The sequence below is a fragment of the Oncorhynchus clarkii genome, chromosome 25, assembly GCF_045791955.1.
Source record: "Oncorhynchus clarkii lewisi isolate Uvic-CL-2024 chromosome 25, UVic_Ocla_1.0, whole genome shotgun sequence".
Classification (NCBI taxonomy): Eukaryota; Metazoa; Chordata; class Actinopteri; order Salmoniformes; family Salmonidae; genus Oncorhynchus; species Oncorhynchus clarkii.
In genome coordinates this window covers 17,278,279-17,291,820 of record NC_092171.1, presented here as the reverse complement: position 1 = coordinate 17,291,820, position 13,542 = coordinate 17,278,279, and the positions used below count along the sequence as shown (strand labels likewise).

At 39.3% G+C, this 13,542-nt stretch overlaps 1 protein-coding gene across 1 annotated transcript; it reads right to left on the bottom strand.

Moving 5' to 3' along the window:
* Nucleotides 1–1,446: 1,446 nt before the first annotated feature.
* LOC139383925 (neuroglobin-like) lies at nucleotides 1,447–12,709 on the bottom strand. The gene is made up of 5 exons (XM_071128537.1): nucleotides 12,423–12,709; nucleotides 8,470–8,577; nucleotides 7,494–7,614; nucleotides 7,312–7,392; nucleotides 1,447–3,519 (listed from the first exon to the last, which is right to left on the bottom strand). The coding sequence occupies exons 1-5, from the start codon at nucleotides 12,581–12,583 to the stop codon at nucleotides 3,400–3,402; spliced, it is 591 nt and encodes a 196-aa protein (XP_070984638.1). The 5' UTR covers nucleotides 12,584–12,709; the 3' UTR covers nucleotides 1,447–3,399.
* Between the last annotated feature and the right edge of the window lie 833 nt (nucleotides 12,710–13,542).

The following is a 13,542-nucleotide window of genomic DNA, read 5'->3' as shown; positions in this document are numbered from 1 at the left end:
TATTTAGTCAGTTCGGTTTGCATGCATCAATTTGATTACATGTTCACTAAAGTTGTGATTTACCTTCCAACCGGGCCTTGTCTTAACCATTTATGGATGGATGATTAAATGTGTAACTATATACTAACTACGAGTGAAGCTGCCACATATATTTGTTAGGTTTGGGGCTGAATGGTTTTTTGACATTCGGAAAATGTTAGATTATTATATTTTACGGTGGAAAGTGAGATACAGAGTTGTTTTTGTTTTTACTTAAGACGTTCCTTATTGGTCCAATTAGTTCTTCGTCACTCATGTGTCCACTTAATGAAGGTGGTAAATTCATAGTTGTAAGCTAAGCAGTAAAGCGAGGATCCAAAAGTTAGCTGACACATTGTAAGGCCTTTATTGTACTGTTGTATTATCAATTCAAATGCAGAAAAGCTGTAGCCTCTTAATTTGTAGGATGTATTTGCCATCTGATGGAAGATTGAGTGAGGGGGAAAGTATTTAGAAACTTCTGAATAATATAGTATATTTACTGGTGGCTGAAAGGCATATTTGATTTATGGATACAGAGAGAACCTTGTACTTGATAAATTTAGTTTTTAATCAACAGGCTTGGTTTTCCTTACTGGGTGTAAACCTAACCATGATAATTATCATTAAGGATTATAATTACTTTCCAGTGAATGACACACAGCTGCAGCTTTTAACACACATGTCAGATGAATGATGTCATGTCATCGTTTATCACAATGTCATTGAGGAATACAAATTGTTACTGTAAAATGAGAAATAAAGTGCTTTGTTGGAATAAATATCAATCTGGCAGCGATTTGTTGTAATAAGGAATACGCCGTTTAACTTTACATTGTAGGCTGATAACACGAGCTACAGTTGAAGTCGGATGTTTACATACACCTTAGCCAAATACATTTAAACTAATTTTTTCACAGTTCCTGACATTTAATCCTAGTAAAAATTCCCTGTCTTAGGTCAGTTAGGATCACGACTTTATTTAAAGAATGTGAAATGTCAGAATAATAGTAGAGAATTATTTATTTCAGCTTTTATTTCTTTCATCACATTCCCAGTGGGTCAGAAGTTTACACACAATTAGTATTTGGTAGCATTGCCTTTAACTTCTTATGGCTGGGGGGCAGTATTGTGTAGCTTGGATGAATAAGTTGCCCAAACTAAACGGCCTGCTCCTCAGTCTTGCTAATATATGCATATTATTAGTATTGGATAGAAAACACAAGTTTCCAACTGTCAAAATATTATAGTATAACAGAACTGATATTGCAGGCGAAACCCTGAGGAAAATCAAACCAGGAAGTGGCTTCTATTTTGAAAACTCCATGCTCCATAGCCTGCCTTTGCTCCATTTAAAGGGATATCAACCAGATTCCTTTTCCTATCGCTTCCTCAAGGTGTCAACAGTCTTTAGACATAGTTTCAGGCTTTTATTTTGAAAAATGAGCAAGAAAGATAACATTGCGTCATTGTATGGCCGGGTGCCAGCTGCGTTTTGTATGCATAAGAGTTTGGGCAGCCATTGCCTTTCCCTCTCCGACTGAAAAAGACAGTTGCGATTGATATATTATCAATTATATATTTTAAAAACAACCTGAGGATTGATTATAAAAAACGTTTGACATGTTTCTGTGGACATTACGGATATTATTTGGAATTTGTCTGCGTTGTCGTGACCGCTCTTTCCTGTGGATTTCTGAACATAACGCACCAAACAAACGGAGGTATTTTGGATATAAAAATAATCTTTATGGAGCAAAAGGAACATTTATTGTGTAACTGGGAGTCTCGTGAGTGAAAACATCCGAAGATCATCAAAGGTAATTTGATTGCTTTTCTGATTTTCGTGACCAAGCTACTTGATGCTAGGTGTACATAATGTTTTGTCGAGCGATCGATAAACTTACACAAACGCTTGGATTGCTTTCGCTGTAAAGCATATTTTCAAAATATGGCGACAGGTGGATTAACAAAAGGCTAAGCTGTGTTTTGCTATATTGCACTTGTGATTTCATGAATATAAATATTTTTAGTAATATTATTTGAATGTGGCGCTATGCAATTCAGCGGTTGTTGATGACAATTATCTCGTTTACGGGAGGGCAGCCATAAAAAGTTAAATTATTTAACTTGGGTCAACGTTTCAGGTAGCCTTCCACAAGCTTCCCACAATAAGTTGGGTGAATTTTGGCCCATTCCTCCTGGCAGAGCTGGTGTAACTGAGTTAGGTTTGTAGGCCTCCTTGCTCGCACACACTTTTTCAGTTCTGCCCACAAATTTTCTATAGAATTGAGGTCAGGGCTTTGTAATGGCAACTCCAGTACCTTGACTTTGTTATCCTTAAGCCATTTTGCCACAACTTTGGAAGTATGCTTGGGGTTATTGTTCATTTGGAAGACCCATTTGCAACCAAGCATTATGATGTTGCTTCAATATATCCACATAATTTTCCTCTCATGCTGCCATCTATTTTGTGAAGTGCACCAGTCCCTACTGGAGCAAAGCACCCCCACAACATGATGCTGCCACCATCGTGCGTCATGGTTCGGATGATGTTCTTTGGCTTGCAAGCCTCCCCCTTTTTCCTCCAAACATAAAGATGGTCATTATGGCCAAACAGTTCTATTTTTGTTTCATCAGACCAGAGGACAGTTCTCCAAAAAGTACGATCTTTGTCTCCATGTGCAGTTTTAAATCGTTGTCTGCCTTTTTTTATGGCGGTTTTGGAGCAGTGACTTCTTCCTTGCTGAGCGGCCTTTCAGGTTATGTTGATATAGGACTCGTTTTACTGTGGATATAGATACTTTGTACCGGTTTCCTCCAGCATCTTCACAAGGTCCTTTGCTGTTGTTCTGGGATTGATTTGCACTTTTCGCACCAAAGTACATTCATCTCTAGGAGACAGAACGCATCTCCTGCCTGAGCGGTATGACGGCTGAGTGGTCCCATGGTGTGTATACTTGCGTACTATTGTTTGTACAGATGAACAGGGTACGTTTAGGCGTTGGACCAGACTTGTGGAGGTCTACAATTTTCCAAGCTGTTTAAAGGCACAGTCAACTTAGTGTATGTAAACTTCTGACCCACTGGAATTGTGATACAGTGAAATAATCTGTAAACTATTGTTGGAAAAATTACTTGTCATGCACAAAGTAGATGTCCTAACCGACTTGGCAAAACTCTAGTTTGTTAACAAGGAATTTGTGGAGTGGTTGAAAAACTACTCCAACCTGAGTGTATATAAACTTCCAACTTCAACTGTATGTAGAAAATGAATACTGTAAGCGATAAATACACTATATACACAGCTAAAAGCCACGTGCCACATTTTTGTGCTATGCTCAACAGTCTCTGGGTGGAGGCCAGCCATAGCCAGGCCTCTCATCTGGGTGTGTTCCTCTTCTCTGGCCTTTCCTTGCGGGATGCTGCCTCATGGTGATGTCTGCTTGTCTCTTCCTGGTAGCCCTGCTTCATAAGCTTGCTCAGGTACAGGAACAGGGTCTGGTTCACAAACACACAAGGAATTATGAGGATACCTGTAATAATGTAGAATTCGAATCAAGGTGTCTGAATGCAGGGTTCCCCCAACTGGTGAGTTTATTAATTTTGGAAATCTGTTCCAAAGTATTCCCACCCTTATACAGTGCCTTCAGAAAGTAGTCATACCACCCTTTGACTTTTCCCATATTTTGTTGTGTTACAGCCTAATTTTAAAAATGGATTAAATTGAGATGTTTTTGTCAATGGCCTACAATACCCCATGGCCTACACTATCCCATAATTGAAAAGCTGAAATGTCTTAAGTCAATAAGTATTCCATCCCTTTGATATGGGAAGTTCAGGAGTAAAAATGTGTTTAATTAACAAGGCACAAGTTGCATGGACTGACTGTGTGCAAAAAAAGTGTTCAAAAATATTTTTTAATGACTACCTCATCGTTGTACCCCACACATATAACTAACTATCTGTAAGGTCCCTCAGTCGAGCACTGGATTTGAACCACAAAGACCAGGGACGTTTTCCAATGCCTTGCAAAGAAGGGAAGCCTATTGGCAGATGGGTAAAAAAGATGGTGGAGTTATTAATTATACTTTGGATGGTGTATCAATACACCCAGTCACTACAAAGACACAGGTGTCCTTCCTCAGTTTCCAGAGAGGAAGGAAACAGCTCAGGGATTTTACCATGAGGCTAATGGTGATGTTAAAACAGTTAGAGTTTAATTGCTGTGATAGGAGAACTGGATGGATTAACAACATTGTAGTTTCTCCACAATACTAACCTAATTGACAGAGTGAAAAGAACGATACCTGTACAGAATAAAAGATTCCAAAACATGCATCCTGTTCTCAACAAGGCCCTAAAGTAATACTGCAAAAAAAATCACTTTGTGGCCTGACTACAAAGTGTTATATTTGGGGCCAATCCAATACATTACTCTCCATATTTTCAAACATAGTGGTGGCTGCATCGTGCTATGGGTATGCTTGTAATCGTTAAGGACTGGGAGTTTTTCAGGATAAAAATAAACAACGGAACTAAGCACAGGCAAAATCCTAAAGGAAAACTGGGTTCAGTCTGCTTTCCACCAGACACTGGGAGATGGATTCACCTTTCAGCAAGACAATAACCTAAAATACAAGGCCAAATCTACACTTGAGTTTCTTACCAAGAAGACAGTGAATGTTCCTGAGTGGCCGAGTTACAGTTTTGACTCAAATCTATTTGAAAATCTATGGCAAGATCTAAAAATGGTTGTGTAGCAATGATCAACAACCAATTTGATGGAGCTTGAAGAAATTTGAAAATAATAATGGCAAATGTTGCGCAATCCAGGTGTGGAAAATTCGTATATACTTACCCAGAAAGACTCACAGCTGTAATCATTGCCATAGGTGCTTCTACAAAGTATTGACACGGGTGTGAATACTTAAGTCAATTCGATATTTCTGTATTTATCTAAAAACACATTTTCACTTTGTCATTATGGGGTATTGTGTGTAGATTTTTATTTTATTTAATCCATTTAGAATTTAGGCTGTAACGCAACAAAATGTGAAATAAGTCAAAGGGTATGAATACAGTGCCCTCCACTAATATTGGCACCCTTTGTAAATATGAGCAAAACAGGCTGTAAAAAACATATTTATTGGTTATCCTCTTGGTCTTTCATTCAAAATATTCACAGAAATCAAACTTTCAATTAAAGTAAAATAATTGAAAGAAAAAATTCATTTCTAACATAAAACAAATATTTTTCTCAAACATATGTGTGCCACAATTATTGGCACCCCTTCATTCAATACTTTGTGGTGCAACCTCCCTTTGCCAAGATAACAGCTCTGAGTCTTCTCCTAAAATGGGTAATGAGGTTGGAGAACACATGGCAAGGGATCTGAGACCATTCCTCCATACAGAATCTCTCCAGATCCTTCAGATTTGAGGTCCAAGCTCGTGGACTCTCCTCTTCAGCTCATCCCACAGGTTTTCTATGGGGTTTAGGTCAGGGGACTGGGATGGCCATGGCAAAACCTTGATTCTGTGGTCAGTGAACCATTTTTGTGTTGATTTTGAGGTGTGCTTTGGTTCATTGTCCTGCTGGAAGATCCAATGAAGGCCCAGTTTAAGCTTCTTAGAAGAGGCTTTGATTAATATCTGCTGATACTTGATGGAGTCCATGATACCATGTATCCTAACAAGTTGTCCAGGGCCTTTGGAAGAAAAACAGACCCACAACATCAAAGAACCACCACCATACTTCACAGTGGGGATGAGGTACTTTTCTGCATGGATATCTTTCTGTCTACGCCAAACCCACCTCTGGTGTTTGTTTCCAAAAAGCTCTATTTTGGACTCATTTGACCATAGAACCCTGTCCCATTACAAGTTCCAGTAACGTTTGGCACACTAGGCGCTTGAGTTTGTTGTTTGATGACAGCAAAGGATTTTTTTTATGGCAACTCTCCCAAAGAACTTGTGGTTACGTAGGTGGTGTCTGATCGTAGTTTTGGAGACTTTCTGAACCCAAGACCCAACTAACGTCTGCAATTCTCCAGCTGTGATCCTTGGAGATTTTTTGGCCACTCTAACCATCCTCCACTGTGCGTGGGGTCAATAAAGACCGAAAAAAAAGGTCTGTGGTAAACACAGGCTTATGCAGATCTTGTACATGTTGTTCTATGAGATCATCTTCATTAGCTAACGTCCCTTTTTGTGATTTTTTTTTAAAGCATTTATGTATTCAAAACAAGCACATAGTCTTCATACATGGAGGTCATGTTAACTGACTGATATTATCTTCTAGATCAAAACGTATAAGATCTCCTGTGTTAACCTCAGAACTTATTTTTGGCGTTTATCCCTAAACCCCATTCATTTACCCCATAGGAATGGCTGAACGAACCTGAGGTCATTAATTTACCCCATAGGAATGGCTGAACGAACCTGAGGTCATTCATTTACCCCATTGGAATGGCTGAACGAACCTGAGGTAACTCATTTACCCCATTGGAATGGCTGAACGAACCTGAGGTAACTCATTTACCCCATAGGAATGGCTGAACGAACCTGAGGTAACTCATTTACCCCATAGGAATGGCTGAACGAACCTGAGGTAACTCATTTACTTTTTTTAGGACTGGTAAGCACAAGGTTGGAGTTAAGGGTAGTTCTCCATGAATCCACTAGAGGCAAGTACAGACAGTTTCAATGGAACATTTATGATAAAATACAGAGCTTCATTCACTCATTTCATTTTATTTATAATAGCCAGGCTAGTTCACTCGGTAAAATTAGCCATTGTTTTCATGGAGTCATGTTACCCATAAAACTAATTAGAAAACACAGTGACTATCAAAAAAACAAAACATTATTCACATCATACACAGTAGCACACACAGCGCAGTTTTACATTGTACTGAAATGTATATTTTACTTAATAAGAGTGTATGATATAATACTTTGTTAGTTATGTAAAGCAGGGTTACATGATGTGACAGAGCCATGCACTGGTTCCACAATATGGTCATTTCGGGTTAATTGAAATTTTCATGTCAGTCAACCTATCTCATCCACTGGTGATAATCTCCATCTTGACATGAATCATTGGATGTGAATAACTCTGGCACAGCAGAAAGCCAAGGGAACTCGTGGACAATATTTGGTTACACACATGATTATACCAATTCAACGCATTCTGCTGAACATTTATACTGGGTGAATTCCTAGAAGAGCATGTGATTGACACCCACATATTAAATCACAGGGGTCGCCAAGAAAGACTGAACTCTGTACCTTCCATGCCTCCTCAAGCTCAGGGGTCCATCTCTCTTTGAGAATGGGTTGGACAGCACAGATGAATTCTGCTCCTACATACTGGAAAGAAATCACACCAGAATAGGGATGTATACATGTATCCCCCAAAAAATGCAAACTCTAACTTTGCTTAAGATGCACCGCCAGTGTGTGTGTCTTACACTGTAGTATTTGGGTAGGGCGTTGTAATGGTAATGGCTCATCCCTAGCTCCACAGCCAGAACATCTAGTCTCTCCAGCTGGTCCAGTCTGGCCACACTTTTCTCAATGAAGGACATTACTCTGAGAGGAAACACAGGCCTGGATATTAGGACCCACAGGCACACCTTGATTATCACCATCATTTGATCATACAGCGGGCACTTAATGTGATCCAATTAATTTAGTCATCGTTTATCCTCTCTTTCAACAATTGTTCTCCGACATTAAACGCTGAAACTGAACATGGTTCCGTTGTTTCCCGTAGGCCTGTATTTTACGCCGAAGAGCATGTTAGGGATAGTTTATGCAGAAAGATAAATATGCACAAGAATAATAAATGGGTGTACTCCCTCTGGGGGCCGGTGAGGACATTTGGCACTAATGCCTGTGCAAGTGATTTGAGGGGCACTTGGCCTTTTCCTGGGAGTATAAGCTCGGAAGGGCCGTGTGGAGATGTAGTGTACATATCCATGTCTGTCTCCTGTAATACCACTGTAGCCTTCATACCTTTGATTAAGTGGAGTCCTCAGGCTTAATTAGGTTTATTGGCCTTTTGTGGGGAGAAAAACTAAGAGGCTCAGCATACCCCAGTGACACAACAGAATGGAGAAAACACACCATTGGGAGCTGCATGTGGAGGATAAGTGTGTTCTTCACTGGCAGCAGACCTGATAATAGCTAGCCAGATAATGATAATCTCATATATGTGCCCAAACAGTGTTGACAGATCTTTGAAATAGGAAACTTAATCTCTACAGTATGTCATACATTAGTTTGCTTCAATGTAATCAGTGATGGTACATTGTGAGATTTCGAGATATATGTAAAAAAAAAAAAAAATGTATTTATTTTTTAAATAAATACCATTCCCTCTGGTACACCAGCTGTAGTGTATTGAACTTAAGAGTTGTACAGTGTTGTGGTGTGGCGACTGACCGTAGGCCATGTGACCTGAGCTCCCGGCTGGTTCGTAACATCTCAAGGTCCTCCACGTCTCGGAACAGGAAGAATACATCCTTGCATTCTGGATGGGTCTCAAATAACCTGTTACCAAGACAACAGACATGAGCCTACAAGAGCCAGCTTCATTAAGCCTGCCTTAACCAAACTGACGTATTCATGCCCACACACAAACATCCCTCCGTCCTCCAAATTCTCCCACTGACTACGTAACAGAGTTCAAGCAAGTAAATAAGGTCTTAAAAGTCATCCATTGTTTTTTTTATAATGTAAGTGTTGATATGGTCCTCTAGTTAAGCCATTCCTGTCTTTATCCTTGTCAATATCTTCAAGGTGGCGTTTAAAGTCATCACATCTCATCCACACAGTGATTTTAAGAAAATCTCTGAGATCTGATTGTTCGTTTGATCCCCTTGCAGCTATCAGTCCTGGCTGCTCTCTAACCCTCAGTCCTTGCCTGCTTTGCTCTGGGCCTACTATGGGCTGCAATCACAACATCAACACACTCAGTGCCGGGGGGTGTAAAACCCACTTGTCCGTCTCCTCATAGAGCTGCCTGTATTGAGTTCCCCTGCCATTTAAGATGTCATAATTCCCGTCCCCAGATGTGTGATCTGGCCCTGGCCGTGTGATCTTCCCCTGCCATTTCAGACCCATTCATGTATGGCCTTTCTCATAGACTTTGTTGCTTTCATGATATGGTTCTATATATTGTTTTTTAAACAATTTTTCTATTTTCTATTTTATTTTATGCATTCTGGGCCTGATTCAGACTTAGTAAATTGTTTCATTTTTTATGCTGCAGTCAAAAACGTGATTTTCCTCTGTTTTATATATATTTCCACACTATGAGGTTACTATCAAATTGTGAAAATTATGATAATGTCCGTTTAGTGTAAGAGCTGTTTTAAATGACCACCGGAAATTGTTGCCTGTTTTGATGGGCTGGAGTTTTGGTCTGCCTGGTGACATCACCAAATTATTTAATAGAGCAATAAGAAAGAAAGTTCCAAACTTCTCTGCTAATAACAGATAGTTTTCAGACCACTCCCAGAAAGTCCTATAAAATGTCTTGCTTGAGAAATTAAATAGACATTTCTGTTTATTTTAATTGAAAACAATCACAATTTTACCTTTATTTAACTAAGCAAGTCAGTTAAGAACAAATTCTTATCTTCAATGACAGCCTAGTGGGTTAACTGCCTGTTCAGGGGCAGAATGACAGATCTGTACCTTGTCAGCTCGGGGGTTTGAACTTGCAACTTTCCGGTTGCTAGTCCACCGCTCTAACCACTAGGCTACCCTGCCGCCCCTCAGTAAGGTACTTAATTGTTACCCAAAAATGATTTTGTATTGAGATAAAAATGGCTTCATTGGTCCTTTAACAAGAGATTTAACTCATGTTGCAATACTATCAGTGAGCATTTCCAGCAGAGGTGTCTACCTTAAATATAGTCATGAAATCAGTAAACACATACCCTATTGTGAGTTCCATAAATGTATACATCACCATTTATGGAATATACCATAAATATACCATACAGCTCTGTAGGATCTAAAGGAACCATGCATGAATTACTTGGCTTTATAATGCTAATTATGTTCATAGTAATCAACCAATCATCTCCTCTTTTTTGTGTTTTCCCTCATCCCTCTAGTCAGTCATTTTATGAAGTGAGGTATAAGAGCTTTGCACATACACTTTGATTTGCACCTCTTACTGCCTCTGTGTGTGAGGGAGAGAACCTTATTTACACTCAGAGTTGTATCTCAGTCCATTGCTACTGTCAGAAACACAAGGCCCTTGAAATAAATGAATAGGAGCAGAGAAGAGGTGTGTGGGGTGATTTCAAAATAGGTCTCTTTGAATGGTGGCTATGTTCTTGCATTAAAAATTAATGTTTTTTTTATGCATTTTGGCTGACAATAAAACTTGTACTATAAGTGATACGTCTCAGGGGACTTAAGTTGACACATGAATGATATGGAATTATGCCACAATTACTAGAACCGTTAAAGAACAACAGTGAATGACAAAGTATGAACAGGGAAGCAAAGTAATACATGCTGAAGAAAAAAACATTTTCTGGACATATGCTGCACTGAATACAGACCCGAATAAATTGTACAATTCTGTGGCTAGGTGAAATGGATGTCAAGATAAGTGGATTTCGAGATGAGTCCTATTCCGGGCAAAGCTGTTAGAGGACATATTCTTTACTGTGAATGTCATTCTCACTTTATAGGCACAATGTAATTCATACCACACCTCACTGATGTGAGAGCACAGGGGAAATGACCCTGGTCTCGTTTTCTCCCACACACAGAAAACCACGGTTCAAGAGCTCGACACTTTGATCTACAGTGTATTCCCTGTACTTGAGGGGTTTGAAGTGGAAGTGGAATTCTAATTCCTGCTCTCTCATATGCAGTAGGTATTTCAAAGGCTCGCCTTTGATAGAAGAGTTTACATTTCCTCACATAGCATACACACAGCATGATCTGTACAGTCCATCAATTACATTTCCACTGTCAGCTTATAGAAAATACATTCCCTGGTGAGACACTCTTGGTCTAGTAGTACACAGAGCAGAGGAGGGCAACAAGGTGGAGTCTTCACAGTGCTGCTGGTCTAATTGAATGTGCATGCTGTTAACCTGAGGACAGCCTTGCTGATAACCCGAGGTCAGCCTTTGTTTCTAGGGGCCTTGAAGTGACCTTAAACCAAGGAAGGCCCCAGTGGTCCCAGGCCAACACGCTAAGGTCAATCTCTTCAACTCTCTGGATCTCCTCCAGGCCAGGGACACATTGCCCTGATTGGGCTTGAAGCCATCTGCCGTGCTGTGCCTGGTGGTCTCTCTCTCTCCATCTCTATCCACTAACAGCCATAATGTCTGACTACATTAGCACCAAACTAGGAATGCATTGTGCACTCAATATTCATGTTTTTTTTCTCTCTCTGCAAGCTATTACATTTCAAAGGCTGGCCATCGTGCTTGTTGCAATGTATTTTCTTTGCTGTGAATGTCTTTGTTTGTCAGTAGATGGGAAGAGGACTGGTGCTGTATATTTGTTATGCAACATTGAGATGTAATGTTGGATGATGGGAGGGAGGCAACACCCTCCAACCCCTTCATGAAAGTCTCCAAGCCCCAAGGCAGAAGGATGTGGCAGAGGTTAAAGAATATGACTATGTACAGTTGCTTGCTTGTGAGCAGAGGTTAGGCACAATGTCACAGTCACATTCAATCATTGAGCCCCGAGACTCCTCTCTGTTGTGAACCAAATCATGTCTCTCCCTAAAATGCCTTGAGAGCTTTTTGGCAGCACAAGGAGTGACATAATTGTATTAGGATGATGGGGCTTAATTCTCATACAATATAACAATTATAATGTATTGATCCTACATTTTGATCCTACTGTTTCCACAAAGTCATATGTATTGCAGCTATAATTAACACACATAGACAAATAACTACTGTGTAATAACAGTTTGAGTAATGTGAAGTTGGCATATTCTTTAATTTATAGTCATGTATGGGCCTGAGGGCACACAGATAGTGTGTTGTGAATAATGAATGTATTTATTGTCATGTTTTTAATTTCGTATAACTGCCTTAATTTTGCTGGACACAATGTAGAGTAGCTGTAATGGGGATCCATATTAAATACAAATAGGTCATGAATGATAATAAACGTAGCATTAGTCACTTACAGTATCATGCGGTCAAACTGTCTTTGTTCTAGACAATTTATTCAATCATTTCTGGAATGTATTTATCTCTGTTATTTGAAGTTGAGAGCAATAGTGTTGAAGAGTTTTGCCTTTCTATGTGCGAGATGTGTATTATGAAAATGTTCAGTCTGATAAAGCGAATATCTAACTTGCTTACAAATAACTAAAACAAAAACTATTCAAAACATCTCACCTGACGAACATAATAATTCCAACTTTCGCAATGTCCTCCTGGATAACTTTCCAGGACTCTTTGATCATCTGGATTTGCTTCTCGTTGAGATGCGCAACATCTTCTTCCGTTTTTGTCTCTCCAAGTGTTTTCGGTGCCAGTCCTGATATTGCGCAGCCCATTCTTCTTGCTACAGTACAATTAACTTAAATGTAGGTAACCTACTTTAGTAATAACACAACAGACGCAAAAATAACCGAATTACTGCCGAGAGAAAGGTCTGCTCCCCTGGCATATGGTTCACGTATACTCCTCTTGAGCGTATGGCTGTAAATCTAGGCTACACCAGAGGTTCCCAAAATGTTCCGTTCCGGGGACCACCAAATCGCTATCAAAAGATCGTGGATTCGTATATTATATTTTTTTACATAAAATATCTTAGCAGTTAATTTTTTTGAAATGAATGTAACACATTAAAAGGCTATTTTTATTATTATAAACAATTTTTATTGTGAAAAGTAAAATAAAATGTATTATAATACCATTAATAATCCCAGCTGTTATTAGAATTCATTTATTTATTATAAAACATCTAAAATAGTCACAGACGACCTACAATACCACGGAACACAGATTGGAAACAACTGGGCTACACCATCCAGCATGAATGGGATTCAGTGATATCCAGAGCGCAGGAGTGCTTCGTAATAAGAGTTCATTTTCTGTAACCTTGAGGGGAGGGGTAAAAAAATGTTCTCCCATAACTACTGCCAAAAGCACAACGATGAATACTGTAGTAGTCTATGCATCTTATGTATGTATTTTATAGGCTTCATATAGGTAAATATGACCATGGTTTATAATAGTTCTATCATATTTCCAGGGGCGTTTCCAAGATTTGAAGACAATGGAGGCTTAGCCCAAAGCCAGAGGTGGAATTGTAGTAGAGGTGTATGGGGGAATCCTCCCCCGGAGAATAACTATTTAATTTCAGCAGCTACATGCATTCATCTGGTGTACTTTGAGATGAACATTGAGAGATTAGAGCACTAAGAATTGTGTAAAGAAAAATATAAAATAACATTAATTAATGTGGATGAACAATGCCTTTAAAATAGGACTTGAAGAAAGACTTGCAGGG